This window comes from Anomalospiza imberbis, chromosome 4, assembly GCF_031753505.1.
Source record: "Anomalospiza imberbis isolate Cuckoo-Finch-1a 21T00152 chromosome 4, ASM3175350v1, whole genome shotgun sequence".
Taxonomy (NCBI): domain Eukaryota; kingdom Metazoa; phylum Chordata; class Aves; order Passeriformes; family Viduidae; genus Anomalospiza; species Anomalospiza imberbis.
In genome coordinates, this window is record NC_089684.1 from 67,236,799 (window position 1) to 67,256,366 (window position 19,568).

General features: G+C 40.3%; 1 protein-coding gene across 1 annotated transcript in view; it reads right to left on the reverse strand.

Moving 5' to 3' along the window:
* KCTD8 (potassium channel tetramerization domain containing 8) overlaps positions 1–18,242 on the reverse strand; it is an 89,537-nt gene extending 71,295 nt beyond the window's left edge. Inside the window, exon 1 of the mRNA XM_068188970.1 lies at positions 17,332–18,242. Coding sequence (XP_068045071.1) covers positions 17,332–18,175 — 844 coding nt within the window. The 5' untranslated portion in view covers positions 18,176–18,242. The remainder of the gene's footprint in view (positions 1–17,331) is intronic.
* Positions 18,243–19,568: the final 1,326 nt, after the last annotated feature.

Sequence of the window (19,568 nt, forward strand, 5' to 3'; positions counted from 1 at the left end):
GAGTTGGCATTCTGTTTGGGTTTGTTTTTCAGGAACACAGCCAGAGTAAACCCAAGAAAACAATCTAGAAGAACACAATGATATTTTAGGAAATAGAAGTTTTAATCAGAAGTGTTTACATTTAACAAACAAGGATAATCCTTATGCTTACAAAACCCAATTTTTGAAGACAAACCTCCTGCTTTCAATTAAATCATGAATCTGAGTAAAGACAGATCATTTGGGTAGTTTGACGTATCCTGGCATTGATTTGTTCTACAGATTCAATCAGAACACATGAGCAAGATTAAAATCTTCCATTACAGTGAACTTCTCTCAGCTTGCATGAACAAAAAAAAAAAAAAAAAAAAAAAAAAAAAAAAAAAAAAAAAAAGGGTTCTTCTCTTTTGCAAAGTGTTGGGCATGGCTGATTAAAAAGAGGAGAAAATGGCAAGAGAATGGCTACAGTGGGCCTCCCTACCTCTGAATACTCTCTATAATCCAGTCTTGAAAAATGAGTGCTTTGGAAGAGTGAAACTCCTTGTACAAAGAGAAAATCTCAGTTTTACCTTCCACCACAAGATGAAAGAGAACCAACCATGACAGAACACAAAAACAATCAACAAGTAACATGCCCAGGTTCCAATTTCTGCATAAGACTATCCATATAAATAATTTTTTACCAAACTCTGTGTCATTCTTTCTACTGATGTGAAGAAGCCTAATTGAAGGCAAGTTTCTGTTTTACGAAAATCTCTGAGGGAAGGTATTTATATTCTAATTCAGAAAGAAAAAAAAAATCCCTGTTGCAAAATGAATAGGTACATGCCTTGACAATTTAACCCGGAAGTTAGAAAACTCATCTGGGAGGTGGAAAGTCTATATTCAATCATTCGTTCTCTCTGATTTAAAGACCTGGCAACTTCTACCTCCCACATAACTGCCCCAAGACCAAGGCTCATTTTTCCTCACCAAATTCCAACTTAGAACCATTTGTTGCTTCCCCTAACTAGCAAGGAATCATCTAACCATTACTATCAAATACAATTTGAATTGCATTTTTATAGTAAGCCATCTGCATCTTTTACTCTGGCAGAGTTATGTAATAAATTATAGACAGGACTATCACTTTCTGTGACATGCAAAAAATGACAGCAAATAGCAGCATATTTTGAAAAGAATATTCAGTTTCTGTGAATGCTGCAGTAGAAGACAGATAAACATCTATTTGGCCTGCCTTCCTTCCAGCAGTATTAATGAAATTTCAGTTATGGCAGATCCAGTAAAAAAGTAAGAGAAAATTTGTTTTCCCTGTATTTCAATTTGGCTTTATTCAGCTCATTCAGGAGGGGTGTAGCAAAAAAAAAAAAATCTGAATAAATAAGATAGAAGATGCATGCAGTGAGGTCCCAGGAGACACCAAGTTAAGCTAAATTTTCTTTAAGAAAATGTATTCATGGCAGTATGCTTCCCAGCCTCAGGCAAGAGCCTTCCAGATTCTTAAATGTTTAACTCCAATGAAAAAGGTGAAGGTATTGCATCAAATTTTACTTTGTGAAGTATAAATTGGACAGAAACTTGAAACTGTCTTATTTTTGAACAAACCATACAATGAGAATAATCTTAATAAATTTTACAAAGAGAAAATGTCTTTGACAACTCTTGCCTTTCTAATTTTTTGGGGTTTTTTCAGGTGCTTTTATACCTTCTTCCTTTTATCTATTCCTCATACAGTCAATCAATCCTATGTCAGGTGTCTTTTTTTTCCTACTCTTGTATTGTATTTAATTTATCCTGATAATGATATGTCTATTTCTTTTGTCTTCACTGTAGAATCCTTGGTATTTACTGCTTTAAAAACTTCTGTCCCCTCTTTTCAGAGCATTAACTGGAGGTTTTCTTTCAAGAAGGCTGAAAATAGGAACAATAGAGACAGATGCTTGCTTTAATAACCCTCTGTTTTCAAGGATCTCATCCATAAATTTTGAACATTGTTTACTAATTTAAAATTGAACTCCAACTACTAACTTCCAGCTTTTAGCCTTCACCTACTACTGCCACATTTACTCCTCCAGAGCCCATTTGTTTCTAATCATGGTGTCCCTCAATTCTCATTCCAATAACCTCTTAGTTAAAATACTTCAAGTCAGCAAACTTCCAGTGTTCCAACTAACACACAATCCAGGACTGCATCCCAGCTCATATGTGGAATTGTGAGCCCTGGCAGTTTTCCAGCACTAAAACAGCAATATCTAGATGCACCCCAGCACCTCTCAGCTCTCCACCACCACCCTTCCACCACTTGGTTTTCTTGGAAAGAGAAAGAAGCTGTGTTTTCTCTCACTGATTTCTCAGTATAGACAACATATGGCTCAAAACTGTGAGGCAATCTGCTCAGAGTCTAGCTGCACTTTCAGCTCTAACTCAATACAGCTTTTCACTTGAAGTTTCTATGAATGCAATTCCTTGGGGATAGCATTGAAAGACAACCCCAGTTCATCTCACATCCAGCCAATGCAAGCCTGGTTCAATCAGCTTGAATAGACTTCCATTTGTGTAAAGAAAAAGGAAAAAAAATTTGCATTTTTCTTTGCCCATCCATATGTGGCTCATCAAAATCCAGTCTCCCACCTGCAATTCTTTAAGCTATGTATGTAGAAGGAAACATGAAACAGAAGGATTTATTCCCCCCTGGATAAATTAAATCAATTCCCCTGCCATGCACTAGTGCTAAGGCACTGCCATCTAGTGTGGAAAATCAATATAACAAAGAAAGAGGAAAAATAGGAAAGAAAAAAAAATATAAAGAGCATTTATAAAAAGGCAGATAAAATTCTACTGACTTCCATCAATTTTGAATACCAATTCATGATATTCATAACATTCATCATTCCACTTTATGGTAAAGCACAGAAGCCCTCCCTTTTAAGGAAAATCTCTGACCTGATAGGCTGCAATGGATTCCATTAGATGGTACTGCATCATGTCAGACAAACTCAGCAGAGCCCTTAGTCCCAGCAGCCTCATTTGGTGTAACTCTGGGAAACTAAAATTCTACAGTATTTAATGGTAGGAATCTCTTGGTAGTTTTTTCTTAATTGCCACACATTTTACTGCAAATTTACAGTTTCAAAACTCAATTCTCTAAATCATGTTATATGGAAAGCATTGCAACATAGCAATCTGCAAGACCAGAAAATCAGAAATTAATGGATTTTGCCACTTTGTGTAATAGCTGAAGATTTTCTCTTGTCTTCCAAGCATTCCTTTCCATACAGCCCCAGTTTCCTTTGTTTTATGTCCTGTGAAATTACCTACAATTGTTCAATGAACATGCGAAGGATTTGACCTGTTTCGCTTGGACCAGCTTTGTACAGATGAAGTTAAGTACACGTGACATGAGCCAATGGAGCATAGATAGGATAAATTTACAAAAGTTGCAGAGCCTTCATAAACACCAGTGATTATAAACACCGTTATATTATTTAGTATTTCTACAACTTGTTGTAATCTCTGTATTACTGCCATTATGATCAAGAATTTTAAACACTTGATTAAAGCTGCTGCTGACTTCTTTCCAGAACCGTAGCAAGAGAGTTTTATGTATTGCTGGTACAGATATTCTGTATCATCCTCTAAAGAGGATGAACAAAACTCTCTTTAGAATACAAGCTACATCAATGACTGAAAGTTCACACAACATAAGCCAGAAGGTTTTGAATACCGTGTCACTTAATTTTTGATTTATATTTAATGTGAACATAGAGGGACAGACCAGCTGACACCATCAAGACATCCAGATGTTCTCTAAGTGGATGCAGGTGAACTCGTAACAAAAGTACCAATCTGCCCAATTCCTCCATTACAATAAATTGTGATGGAAATACACTATACCTTAACAACATATACCTCACCTAGAAGAATAACTTTTGAGAAGAAAACATATTACTAGGCATAACTGACACAATTTCATTGATATTAAGTGTTTTGACAACCTACAACTGACACAAGAATTTACATAAGATCTTTTTATTATGCCGCTTCTCTATGATTATGTATCTATATTTAACTATTAGGTATCAGTCAAAGCAAACAATATTTCTGTTTTAGCTTGTTGTCATAAGGGAATTCTTAACACCACAAAGAACCTTCAGCTACATCACTTCAGCAATCTTTTCAGTAATGTGGGAAAAGCAAGAGGAATATCCAACATTTTTTTTTATAATCCTAGTTACTAGTGCCTCATGTTCTATTCTCACATTAAAATTTCAAGATGGAAAATATTTAAACTGTTGATATATTGTATTTAAGCTATGCATCCATTCCGCAGTGTATTGCTAACAAGTAACTCCATATTGTTCATAATTCCTTTATTATTATTTTTAATAGCAAAAAAGGCTACCAAAATAATCCTTTTCAGCATTTTTGCAGTTGCTACATAAATTGATTCAAGCTATGCTAGGGGGAAAATACAGAAGCCAAAAATCAGCAGCAAAAAAATATGTCACAATAAAGGCTCAACACTGATTAAAGCCATCAAAATGGAGAGAAACCCAAAGAAATCCAAGGCAGTCTGTCACCTTTATGAGAGATAGCACCAGAATTTCTCTAAATGACAATAAAAATTATCAAAGTTTTAAACAGTGGTGATTTTCTAAATTTGTGATAGTAGTTCTTTCTTCAAGCAACATATGATCAACAACAACAGTGCTAGCCAGTAAATAGTTTGATTACTTTTTCAGATACTTTCTTAACTGTGGCATATTTAAAATTCTATGGTTTTGAATTTGGGCCAGAAAGTCCTATAAGAAACTTTATCCTGAAGCAGTTGTTTCCATTCTGATTGGACACACTGATGTAAGTAAAAAGACAACATAAAGCTAAAGCTTTGAAGTTTTTGACTTTGAGAATAATCAGAATTTATAGCTTTCTAGCATCTACCTAATTTACCTGCAGCAGTTCAGTTCCCCTTTTCTGAGAAGTGTTTTCAAATAGCCAATGTCAATGTAAATCACATCAGAGAAGAGAACCAGAAGATAACTTAGGAGCAGTCCAACCCCCTGCTCAAAAGCACGGTCAGTAATGAGGTTGGATCAGGTTAGCAGGGCTCGATCCAGACAAGTCCTGAAAGCCTCGAAGGACACACAACATGCACAGCATCACTGCACAACTGTTCCAACACCTCCTTAATGGAGGAAATGTTTTGCCTTTCATCAAGGAACTTTTAAGTCTGTTAGGAAGCTTGAAGGCTGAGTTTTATGTGCCTACCATATGTAATGTTTAACACTATTTAATTTCCTGATTCACAGTCTAAAACCATATACCTTTTTGAACTGAAATTATGGCAACAAGCTCTGGACCAGCAGTAATTGTCTAGTAATTTCCAATAGTCTTGCTACATGACTGATTGATAATAAATAGCTTTTACTAGCATTGCTTTCACTGTTACAAACTGACCCAATTGAGCAAATAAATTAATGAGAGCTAACCACTGCTAGAAAGCAAGGTAAATTTCAATAAAATGTCAATTTCTGGATTGCCAACCTATGCTATAACCACAGGATAAGGAAGGAAAGAAATAAGTGTGGTTTATTGCCAGTCGCAGAGGTGACAAGAAAAACTACATTTTCCAAACCAGTAGTCTAAATTCAAATTTTTCTATCCCTGCTGCTTGCCTGGTACTCAAAGTACAGATGGAAATTTTCACTGAACTTGACTGGATTTTCTCAAAATACATTCAAGATTGAAAGCATTGATTTGGAGGTCAATTTTATTCTCATATTATTCTCAAATGTGATTCATTACATGGTTCATTAAAAAGGTTAACTATTTTTGCTAGCAATCTCATTATGATGACAGAGGATAATTCTGATTTCAAAATAATGTATTAAAATATTTAAAAAAAAAAAGGATGTTTTCTCAATGTTCAGAATATTTTTTCTGTGTTGAGAAAATGCAGCTACGCAACCACTCCAGCTTCCTTTGTACCTTCATGCATCATGTGTGACAATACAAAAAGTCTTGCATACATCATTAATTATAAATGAAAAAATTTGCCATAGTCTAAAAAGCAAATAATTTTCTCCATTTTTTTATTTCAGGTTACTTATTACTTATAACAACTGATTTTGTCCCTCCATATTTTGCAGACAAATAAAGAATATTTTCATGAACTATATTAAGTTTGAGGTTACTATTGAATTTAAGCTGCTCCAGCAGCATGGTTGCAGGAACACAAACGGTGTGCCATAACACTGCATAAATATTAGATGCAACTCTGGTCTTACTGGTCCCTTTGACCAAGAACCCTTTGGCTTTCATGCATAAGAATAACCCAAGGAGTTATTTCTAATGTATTTTGCGCTATAACAAGTTTTTAAATTGTGGAATGCCCCACCCTGACTCAGTGCTCTGGTACTGAAGCACACCTGTGACTATGGTGCCTGGCTAGAGTTCGTTGGAGGATGCAGCTCTTGGCTTATTTGCTGGTATTCACAGAGGGCAGACATGGGAAATAATATAAATATCAATATATACATATATACCCATGGGACACCCCCAGGGCTGTACTAGCCCTGACAGACCCACAGGGCTTCCCCAACCTGCCCAGGACCCATTCCAGCTGTGTCCCCTCAGGATGGCAGACCCCAAGGCAGCAGCACCTACACTCTCTAGTTCCCCATGGCCTTACACCTACCTTGCCAAGAGTCCACCCAAAAGCACCACGAGCGCCACATACACTTTTGGCAAGGGTGACCAATGGTCAACCTTGCTCCTAAATCCATGTCAGACCCCTCAAACCAGAAAAGCAAAACCATCTTCTGAAGACGTGGACTTGCACAGGCCATGCAGTTTTTATTCATGGCATCCCTAGAAACGGGATTTAGGAAGGAAACACTGCTAGGAGACAGTACCTGGGGAACTGATTAGACAGAGAGCATTTAACCTAATCTCCTCTGCCACGAGCACATTCTGCTTCCTGTAATTAGATGTGATCACAGATGCAATTATTTAGTGGCATAATTCCACCAATTCAGACACCAAACTACTTCAGCTACAGGTGGAAAAAATAAATACTGAAAGTAGAGGAATAAAAATGTGAGTGCTGTTATGACTGGAGGCTGAACTACTAGACAGCTAAAAGTCATATGAAAATATAAACTTAGCAGATTATGAGGTAAAACTTCAAAAATTCCAGTATTTTCAAGTATCTAAATAACAATCAGTTCTGAAAAGTTTGTCCCTTCTATCCTAAAGAATTACAGGGTTATTTTGAAGCCAAAGGATGTCATTATCTGCTACTCCATATGTTTTAGAGGGAATAAAACCACACAGACTGTGTCTCTCTCTGTCTATAAGATTTAGAGAGGTTATATTCACTTCCTGTATCCCCAGAAACAAACTGACAGTGTGAAGATGGGAAATGTATATTTGCAAGCCATGACAACATTAAGATAGGTAAACAAGCACAGCTTTCTGAGAGACTGGTAACAGAAAATTGAAATCTATGGGTCCTGGGAAAGTAAAAATTCCAAGCAGGATTGCTATTTACAGTGGTCTTAGCTCCATTCCTTAAAGAGTTTTGTTTTCCTCTTTAAATATGATAAGGTTTAACTGCACATACAGATTCTGAAAATTCCTTCTCCAAAGAAGGGGTACTTCAATGCTAAGTCAAGCAGAAAGGGTGTGGGATTTGATGCCAAAATTTTGAAATTAAAAGAGGATAGAAATAACCTTACTTGAACAACAGTCCCATTCCATCTTGCATCATAAATAGCTAAATTATTTTCTTCTTTCTTTTTTCCCCCCTGAAGTCCATGTAGCTTCAAAAATATTGATCAGCATTTGTATAAAGCTCTATAATGGTATTTTTAGAAGGACAGAATGAGTGATATTTATATTACCAAACACTGGAAAGAGACAAAAATAGATGGAAAGGCAAGAGTAGCCATGCCTCTGCTTTGTTTCAGAACTGCTCAAAAGCCACAGTAGGCATCAACAACAGAAATAGTAACAGCTGTCTGAAAAGAACAATACTGGCAAGTGACTGCTTATAAAAGGGTGACTGTGAGAAGAAAGGGAAAGAAAATGTGTTTACTAAGAAAAACTAGCAAAAAGCGTTGTTTAGTTTTAATCTTTCTCCACTGTATTATCTACACATTACACTAATTAAATTGTTGGCACTCAATTTTACTGATTTATTTTATCTGCCTTCCAGCCCTTCTGTAGTTGATTTTCATATTATTTTGTATTCATGAGTTTCAATGAGAATGAAAAAGCTTGGATTAAGAACCAGAGTGTTAGAGAGTACTTCTGTATACACAAACTGGACATCTGTCATTACTCTCATAGTTTTGCAGGTATGGTGGTTTTAATGATGATTTGAGTAAGAAAAGAGGGAGAATCTCATTCAATTAAACTATTAGTAAGAAGTTATGAAATTAACCCATTTGCAGAAAAATTATTTATATAATCATGAAAATATGCAATACCAGGCCTTTTTGCTCCTATCATTAAATAGAGTTTCACAGATCCCTGTGACATAAATAAAATATTCACTAATAAAAAGCTTTTGGAATGATACTTTCAATAACTTCTGTGGAATACGCTGACATAGTTGCAATCCTTGAAAGAACCTCTGAACATGTACATTCAATAACATATAGAAGAATTTCACTACTAACTTAAGTTGCAGGAGAATGTTTATAACAGAATGTGACAAGAGTACCTGAGCACTAGTACTTCTCTCTTTGGGAATATTTGTTAACACTACTAAAGAGTAAAACCCAGCACGCATGAAAGAGAAATATACAAATGCATCTGAAGCTTATTTTTGTTTGCTTATTCAACAAAAAATATACTGACTTACTTTCTGAATAATATCTTTCTGCTAATGCAAAGTGAACATCTCTATAATTATTAAATACAACTGAACATATGCTAAGTGAAGACTTGGAATCTTTACTTTTCATTTATAAAAGTCAATGATGATGTTGATTTTTCCCCTCAGTTTCCCAGCCCACACCTTCTAACTCTGAAGAGGTGTGCAGAATACCTATTTCAGTGTACTAGTTGCCATGAGCAGTTGCACTTGCAACTGAACTGTTGTCTCTGGGTTGAGTTATTCACAGTATTTTTTTTAAAAAGTGCTGTACCATTCCCTTCAAAAGAAAGTACTATTATTTTTTATTCTATAAGCTACTCTAGTTTTCTATTTTTGCTATAGAAAACAGAAAACAGGTCAGGTACAGGGTACGTGACTGGAGCAGTACAAAGCCAACCCAGAGGCAGTGGCAGTCCCCAGAGGCAGCAGCCCCTGTCTCTGCACCTCCTGCTCAGAGCCTCTGCCACAGGGTTCAGGCATGTTAGGAACAATGAGAAAGGGCACAAATACATTTTGACCCAGCTGCAAGCTATTGATGAAGGAATCATTGCACCAGCTGTACCCCAGAGCTGCACCTTTGCTTAAGGCCAGGCAAACCCCATTGCACAAGGAATAGGCAAACACACTGTTCCATAGCCCTGAAGGCGTATCTCCTCTTTTGAGCAACCCTGGGAAAGACAAGATATAATGAAGCTCACCCAGAAATAGTATTTGCATAAAAGTTTTAAAAGCATTGCATTCATCTAGTTGCTAGAATCATGAAGCTCATTAACACCACTGTGATTTTGACTGGTGAAGTCCCCAGAATATTTAGAGCTGCGATGATATGAATGGAGTTGCACCTTGCAGCAAGACGCACCCTTTAGTTTGTCTTCTGAAGCTACACTGTCAAAATGCAACAGACATGATAAGTTTAACTACCACAATCTGATAAAATGCAACCAAAATGGAATGGCATCAGTTTCTAAAGTTGCCGCAAAAATTACAAATCATCACTGCTTAACTCCTGACAGGATTTTGTATTAAAAACAGTTACAAAACCAAATAACCACTCATGTAGTTTGAATTTCACCTTTATGTGAGGATATAGCACAAGGCTATTTGTTGCTTCAGTCCCAGTGCAGTTGCAATTTTGAATGGAACTTGATTCTGAGTTTCACACACTGTGGGTCCTTATATATATGATTAGTTCCATTTAGGTCAAAGAAAAAAACCAAAAAGTAATTAATTCTCTTAATATTCTTCAATTTGTATGAGGTAAAAGCTAAATTTGCAATTACTGGCTTAAAAATAAAAAATAAAAATAATACAAAACATTGAAATGAAAGTACTTAATTTCTTTTAAGAATGATATTTTACACATAGAACTTTTTTCTCCTAATGTTTATTCAATATATGAATTTTAAGAAGAGTATAAATTGTTCTTCTGATAAAGAACATGCAGTTTGATCAAGATGGAGTGAACAATCTCTCCAGGAAATCCATCATGAAGCATTTGATTTGCGAAAGCAAAATGGAATTTGCCAAGTCTTTTTTTTTTTAAGGATTTTCCACTGGACTTCCAGTAGCTCAGTTTATAAAAGAGCTATCCATGATTTGAGTGGCATTAGTACTCCACTTGCTTTAGGAAATAAAGGTCTTGTAAGGAGAAGTGAAGTGAAACAAAATCATCTTTGGATCTAAAAATAACATCCATTTGTGAGGTTAGGATCTTAGCTGGTATAGTGGCTTCAACTTTTTTCAATCATAGTCAAATAACCACCAGCCAAATAAGCAGTCCGTAGTGTGAAAAAGCCCTGCAAACACAACCATGGCCAGTTTAACTCTCTAACAGACTTCTTACAGTAAAGTACTCCAAAACTGAAGAAAGAAAATCTGAAGAAAAATCTGGGAGCAAATACAGAGCAGGGCTGGACCACTCACCCGGGTGTCCTGCAGCGTGTGACACCCGGGACCTGCTGAGGTGCTGAGACAATGCAGGACAATGCTGAGCTGGCTGCAACCTCCACTAAGAACCACACCAGTCTCGAGCTGCTCAGGACCCCAGCAGGGTGAGATGGATGCACACCACCCTGTGCACTTTCCTTCTTGACCCTTCTGGGTATTCTGAGCTCATCTTTAAACTGGTAACACACCAGAACACAAGCAATTACTTCTGGCCACTTTGTCCAGGCCCTCCTGGTATTCAGCTGGACCAAAAAGAGGACCTTTCTTGATACTCTTCCCTCCTCACACCCACAGGATCTTTCTTTTGACCTCTAAGAGAGCTGCCTGAGCAGTTTTTAATTTCTGGACACCTGTGTGTGGAACTATGGCAAGAAAGGGGCTAATGTGACAATCAAGGAACAACCTCATGGTGCAAATCTCAGTGAATTTTTGTTTGCCACACAAATTCTCACCACAGTGTAACAAATGTGGTATTTGCAGCAAAGGAGAAGACCAGCCATAGTGAAACACCAGCCATTTCATACTGAGAAAGCAAACACTGCAAAATACATTTTATTAGCAGTAATATTTTAATTTTTAGTCATCTGCCTGGAACAATATTAAAAGAAAGCTTTTGCATGCATAACTTCTGTGCTTGAACAGTAGATAACTGGAATTTCATGATGGCACTAAAGAAAAAATAAAATATGATTTGCTCATCTTACTGTGAAAAAATAAACATTTCCCTGCAACTACTGTCATAAATCCTTGAAAATCTATGAAATTATCTGACACCAGGAAGTGGTTCTCCTGCAAAATATTACTGATCCAGCAAAGTCAGCTTTTCTAACACTGTCACTTTTCCCCCCAAGTAATCCACAAGAAATACCAGTCTGGGATAATAGCAAAACCAGTGTGTTCCATTTCCTGACATCAGAAATAACAGCTGCTTCCATCAATTCTTGCTTATTCTTTATCTAGCATTGATCCTGGTATATAATATCCAGGATAGTTGATTTTCTTAGTTTATCTCTAATTCTATTTTTAAAATACCACACTACATTTTCAACACTCAGCTCTAAATATTAAAAAGGCTCCACAATACTTAAAATATGATTTTTCTGTAGTAAGGCCAGAAACTGGAGACAATTGATAAAATGTGATCACAAATCATTGTATTGAGTTATGCGTATTTTGAAGGAAGTGTAAAAAAAAATCAAGAGGTTCCTGGCACAGTTTTTCACTGCAGCAGCGTCTTTATATCAGTTGGAGAGGAATGCAGGTTATTTTCATTTTTTAGAAAGTCAAATCTGTTCAAAGTTCTTTTTAATCTCATATTTTAAAACAATTCTGAGATAAAGTCTATTGGTTGAAATTATGACTAACATCAGAATACCAGTTTCAGTAGACTATATCACATGCTATATCAAGTGGCAGCATAAGAGTAATATTCATATATTATTAATTATGACTGCACACTTTGATTCATCCCTTTGCATTCAGGAACACATATTTTGGAACAATGGCAAGATAAGAAGCAGTCTATTATTTGTTTAATTTTAAGCTGTATTACCAGTTGACCTGAAATCATAAGACAGAACATCCTAAAATTGCACACCAGTTTTCCAAAGTCAAAGGACTGCCTACAAAATCTTTCTTTAAAGGGCTTTGCTCAATAGCCCTGTCAGAAACAACATTCTAGATCTTGAAACTGTTAGAAATCTGAAGCTTTTCTACACTGTGCTTGTGATACTGATTTAATCCTTCACATCATCCTGCCACAACAAAAATTTGTACTCTTATGCTCTGGTTCAGGTTCAAAGTAAATTGTCCACATTTATCTCCATGTGTCATAGAGATTTAAATTCCTTGGTCTCCTTTTTCTCCTCAATGTCTTACATATATTTATTCCAGATTCAAAAAAAAAAAAAAAAAAAAAAGGCACAGATACACTCCACATATTAAAAACTCCACCAAAGATGCAGCGATGGATGGAGAAGAGCTTGACATGGTCACAGTAACCACTTGCAGGATGGCCTTCACACCACTCTGCCCTCAAAAGAGCAGTTTAGGGTTATCTGCCAACCTATCAACCCCTTACTACCCCAGTGGGATGCTGAACTGGATTTGGCACGTACAACTAACAGCTCAATGTATTGTACATGCAATGACACGATCAGTGTTGATTAGCTTTCACTGTTGTTGGGTGGGCTTTTTTTGGAGGGGGTTGCTGCTATCATTTTGTTTGAGTTTGGGGTTGGTTTTTTTCTCAAAATACCATATTGCCTCCTAAAAATTCATTTCTTCCAACTGCCTATTCCCCGTCTGATTACAAAAATATTATCACTTGTTTATGACAATTTCCACAGCATCCAATGTAATCTCGAAGTGCTGTGACTTCAAGTGGAAAATAAGCACGATAAATCCATGCTAATGTCACCTGTTGTAAAACAAAAACAAGAGAAAACAGAAACTGTCATATGTGAAACAGGAGTGTCAACATAGAAAGCATGTCAAAATTTTCAGGAAATACTACTGCATTCTTCTTATAATAAAGATGTCAGTTCAGCATAGTAAGCTTTCAGCTAAGCACAACAGTCTCAACACCCCTAAGTCGCATTGCACAGCAGATGTTAAAAGTAAAATCCATTAGGACTAATTAGATTCTACAGAAGAAAAAAACTAGTAATAGCATGCACAGGCAATCTTGCATTACACAACTGTACTGAGAGATATCATGAACCACAAAAAAAAATCCCCCCAAAAATATTAAACACATACATTTCACCCTTTTCTCACAACGATGCAAGCTAACAGAAGACATGTTACAGTGCTTGCAGCCACAGGAAGAAGCAAGGTCTTCTGTATCCAGTTAGAAGCAGCTTTTGTGACAGCCATAACCTACTGTACATCAACAGGTAATTAATCTGTCATCCTCTATGGCAGTGTGAAACAAAGCAGCAGAAGAGTTTGAGCATCCTTCCCAAACTGCATATGCATTTCATGTTACACTAACCTGACCCAAGTCATCCTCACATGTACTAAGGTGAGACTGTTAATAGCATGGAGCCAAAAAAAAGCAGTTTGTGTTACTCTCTGATAGAGCCTTTTCACTACCATATAGAAGTCTACTCCTTTAACTGGCCATTAAGAGACAGAGACAGGATTTCTAATGGACATCTGGAACAGATCTATGAGCACTTTTCAGAACTGAGCCACCAATGCAAGGTACAGGCTAAATTCTGGCCATGTACTAACTGTGTAGACAAATGAATCTGTCACTGTATACACGATAGCTCAAACACCACTAGGGGCAAAGAACTTAATTTTTTTAATAGGATATACACATACTAAGAAGGAAATCTGGTTTTGTATTTGTTGTGACACATTGCCAAAGGCTGAAGCGTTATTTCCTGGTAAGCAGTGTCAAATAACTCTGATTCCTCAATCAGAATTAGTCTGCATCTACCCCTAGATACTAAGCAGCTCATAAATTAGTTAAATGTATATGCAATATCCCAGGTGAATTTGATCTTCCAGAATGTTTAAGAATATAAAGTAATTTCTATGTTTTTAGAAAAGTAATAGATGATCATTTCAACTCAAAAACCTACCAAAGTTTGAAAGATCCTAGAAACAGACCTGAAATATGTTTCACAAAGCACAGATTAAACCTTTGTCTTTCCTTTGTAGCTCTTGGCTAGAAACTCATTCAGCTACTTATGGCCTCAGAAAACAGACAGAATGAATATATCCTCATGTATGTTTTCAATCACTTTACTATCTACCATTACTAGGAAGCAGAATAGTCCACAGTCCTCAGGAGAAATGGTGAAAAATAAGTTTATGTGACTGCTATGGACTTACAGACCAACAAATAATACAGTTGCTGTTGTTTGCAGATGCTCATGCTGTGAATAACAAATGCAAATGCAGGTACAGCTTTTTCCAGTGGGATATAAAACTGGGTTTCTTGTTTGCTAGCACCAAATTAAGTCTCAGGCACTTTCCAAAACTGGGATAAGCTCCCTAAAGTCTTTTGTCTTGATATTTTTTTGCCTGTAAAACACAGCCCAGGGTTGGACCTGAGAGCTCTTGAAATCAGCAACTTAAACTGCCCATCTAAAACTGCTTCCTCTTCAGGGTTCATGGGGACATTTGGCAAGGAATGAATTGAAAAGCAACTGCTCTTCTTCTTGTGTATTAATGTCTGCTCACGAGCAAGGAAGGAACACGGCCCTGGCTAAGGCTGTTGGACAGCTTAGAGCCAGTAGCCCGGATCCCTCTTGTCACTCTTGGTGCAGAGCACAAGGCTGCCAAGGTTCACTCTCTCTTGGCTGGATTCTTGTGCAGCTGTCAGGCAAGGCAGCATCACACACACAATCCATCCAGGGCATATTATAATTATTATTATAATAAAGTGTTGTTTTATCAACAGTCTCCATCAATTGGACATCTAGTCAGACTTAAAAAAAAAAAGACATAAAACCTAAAGCATTTACTTCAGGCACTGTTTCATGTTTCTCTTCCCATTTTGGTAATTCTTCTTAAGTGTTATTTCTATCTTCCTATATTTCAGAGAAATGTATCTGATCATAAAACAATGTATAAAGTCATTAAATAAAAAAGATTCTATATGCATAACAAACAACCAACATCTTTTCAGCCTATTTTTATCTTGGCCATTTTTTTGCATTCAGAATTAAAACAAATCAAAACCCCCACATGAAAAATTAATCAAAACCAAAAATTTTCAGTTAACTTTATCAATTTAAGTAATTAACTATTTTACTCTTCACATCAGAAGCTTGAACTAAAAAACAAAACAAAAATCAAGACATACAACATCCAGTTCATCCCTGGCATTATTCCAAATAAATTAGTGGTATTACACTGGGGATTAATTTGGAACACTGATGTGAATTAAGAGGACTGTTCTATACAGCAACCTCATCCTAACATACACACAAACACATAAAAAAATAACCAAAACATTATGAGCATTACAAATGCACGCAAAAAAAATTATGCGCCTACAAATCTATTTATAAGCAAGCAGTACATACTATTTCAAGGAAATTTTATTATTTAGAAAATAATTACGTCAAATTTTCTGAGAAAGAAGGCTTAATAATCATGTAAAATACTTGACAGAATTCCACCCAGGAGAATGTGAAGCTCCTCTAGAGCTCAGTTTTCACATATTCCATTAAAATATGACCAGTGGTAAATTATGCAATTAATGTTCAAAAACTGTTTTAATCCAGTTTCAAAGATTGATCTGAGTACTCAAGTCTGCCCAGCAAATGGCAGTCACCACCTATACAATATAGAGCAATATAAACTAATGAATTTCTCCTCCCAGCAGAAAACCATTCACATTTCCCTCCTCTACTAAATACCGTGCCCAAGTCCAGTTTTGCAGGGCAAACAAGTTGCTTCTGTCCAGCTGCCTAACCAGTGAAGTTAGTCAGAGGCTGCATCTCCCACCCCACCACAGAGGCAGGCAGATGCTCTGCCAATTCATCCCTTCTTTGCTCAGGGAGCGTGAGACCACACAGAGGCAGGAGAAGAAAAAAGTGAATGCATCTCTCTTCTGCCGACTCGCTCGACTCTCAAACACATCTGTTACGTTTAAGGCTGCCTCTGCCTTTCGAAGACAAATCTCTGCCAGGGGATGGTGTTCTCGCTCCAGCTGCAGTTTCATGACCCGAACCCGCAGCTCAGCCAGTGCCCTACATAGCACGATATACTTTGCCAGATTGAAACTCATTCGTCATCGCTCGGTTTTCCTATCCGCGACTGACCCAAAACCTCTAAAGCTACCCACAGCCAACCAGCGAAGCTGCTTAGGAGCTGTGTAATGGCTATGGAGTGGTTAATTTCTCTTTTCCAATTTTCGTCCACCTTGGAGCCAGACTCTTTCTTGCTCCTCGGGAAGTTGGCTGTGCCCTCGCTGCCCCTTCCCTCACGGGGACCGTGCCTAGGCGCAGTGCGCTCACTTGAAGGAAACGCAGCAATAAAATATTAAACCCCTTCCTTGCTCGGGGATCTCTGCGTCGCCTCGCTGGCGGGGAGCACCGCAACGCTCCGCGCCGGAGCCGGAGCCGGAGCCGGAGCCGCGCCCGCACCGCGCACCGCGCCCGCCCAGATGGGCAGGGACACCCCCCCGAGGTCGTAGCCCCCCGACCCGTAACCAGTGACCCTTCCCCCGGGACACCCCGACACGTGGGGGCTGCCTCCCGGCACTGAAAGGCGGGATCGGCCCAGGCTGCCCCACGGAGTGTGCGTGAGGAAATGCTCCCACGCCGCGCTCCGGACGGGGCATTTTAAGCAGTCCTGTCCCGCCCCCACAAAGCACAAAATGGAATTTGAACTATGGCGGTGACAAAGCGGAGTGAGGGGAAACGGGGCAGCCCCCATTTCTCTCCAGCTACATGTTGCTTTGGGACAGCAAGTGCTCTGGGATGCAGCTGTAGTTCAGGTGCACCCGCCGGGGCCGAGGGCAAGGGGGACGACACCGGGGCGCGGGCAGCACTTACTGAAGAAGATGTACTCTGTGTAGCTGCTCCAGATCTTGTCGTCCCTGTACTGGTTGATGAACGCGGCGGTGCCGGTGGAGTTGCAAGCCACCATGTGGAAGCCCGCCTCGGAGAGCCGGTCGAAGGCTTGTTCCAGGTAGGTGAATTTGAGGTAGAAGCGGGAGGTGTACTTCTCGGGGGGCCGGTCGGGGTCACGGCTCTCGTTGAGGGTCTCTCCGAAGACCTCCTTGGCCAGGGCGATCCTACCGCACACCATGATGCGGGCGACGCGGCGGAACTTGGCGTCCGCCTGGTTGTCCCGCACCGTGGTGTAGGAGCCGCGGTAGCCCACGGTGAGGAAGCCCGAGCGCTTGTCCAGCGCCGCCCGCTGAAGCCGGTCGCTGCTGCCCTGCGAGTTGCTATCCTCCAGGTCGCTCTGGCAGCCCTCGTCGTTGAGCGAGCTCTGCTTGGTGACCTTGGGCGACAGCAGCTTCACCAGGTCGCCCAGCTGGAAGTACTCGGCCTCCCGCAGGAGCCGTTCCTTCTCGGGGAAGTGCTCGGGCAGCGCCAGCTGCTTGTCCCGCAGGTAATCCAGCACGTACCTGAAGAGGAAGCCGTCGCGGTCGATGAAGAAGCGCGCCCGGCTGTCCCTGGGCAGCTGGCGGGCCGCCGCCGGGCCGCCCCGGCACGGGGAGAACATGGTGGCCAGCGTGCTGTCCGGGACGCTGAGCAGCGTGGAGTGCCTCGTCACGTACACCTGGCCCCCCACGTTCAGCTCCACCACCTCGGGGAACGGCGAGCCCGACGGCCCCGATACCATGTCGCTGATGGGCAGGATGCTGCCGCCCGCCTCCTTCAAAGCCATGGCTGCGAGCGGGCGGCCGCGAAGGAGGGTCTCCCTCCTAAAAAAGCCGGCCTCCCTCCACCCCTCCTTCCCTCCCCTCCCCTCCACCCACACCTCCCTTCCTCCTCCTCCTCCTCCTCCTTCTTCTCCTCCTTCCCCCGCCGCCCGGCGCGCCCGGAAGCGCCTGGACGGAGCCGCTGCTCCGCCGCCCTCCGGCGCGGCAGCGGGCGGCAGGACCCCGGCCCGGGCGTCCCCTGTCTGCCCCGGCGGTGGGACAGCCTGGGCTGGGCTCTGGGCTGGGCTCTGGGCCGGCCCGGCCCGACCCGAGCGCCCCCCGGCGCTGCCCGCTCCGCCCGGCGGGGCGCGGGGCCCGCAGCCGCGCTGGCCTCGGGGCCGAGCGGCTGCCGGAGCCGGCTGCCACTTTGCCAAGCGCTGCCAGGCTCGGCCCAGGGAAGAGCTAAGCCCATGCCGGGCTCCTCCCCTCCCTTCGGCTGGCTGGCTTCGGTTTGAAATTAATTTTTTCCCCCGCTTGAAAATCTCCCAGCCTCCCCCAAATGCCTCTGTCGCTCCGGTCGACACTTGCAGTGCCAGAATGATGGTCGTCCTTCCAAAAGTAGCATCCAGCAGGATGCATATGACAGCATTTTTGCCCATTTTCCTCCATCAGCATGCCTTTATTATTAGTGAAGAGAGCATTTAAAAGAGGGTACAAAAGAAACCAGCGTTCTGCTTTGCTCGTGGCACAAATCTAATGGGTCCTGGTGGGACACAAATGCTGGTTTTGATGTTGTGAGGATTCACTATGGCAAGGCACACTGGGATCTTGATTTTCAGAGAATCTAAGCATGCTTTCTAGATTGACGATGGAATTGGGGTGATTCAGAGCAGAAAAAAAAGCTGCCTTTAGGATCCAGATGACACAGTGATTTGGAACATGTTAGATTCTTGGCTATGAAACACCTCAATTTGTACTATATTCAATCAGTATAGAGTTTTTAATTTTTATCTGTTTCTAGTGAGAGCCACAGCTCACCTACATCCAGATTTCTGATGCATGTATTTCCAGGCTCTGCTGCTGGAATATATTAGAGCCCAGATTTGTGCTCATGCATTGGCTGAGAGATGTACAATTGTGTTTGCCAGTAAAAACCAAGGCCTAAACCTGACTGTGTTTCTCTGACTATCAGTGCCAGGCCTAAGTGTGACTGTTAAGCTGGGTGTTTCATACATGGGAATATTTCAGCTTTTTTTTTTTTTTTTTTTAGTCCTTTAAGTGGTGAGGGTTCAACCATTAATTGTGCCACATAGGCAGGAGCCCAACTTGTTCTTCATTTAAACAAGAGTGACTTCAGGCCTGGGGGTAAAAATCATCAGCAGGTAGATATCTGCAATCTATTACTTCCTCACTAGTGCG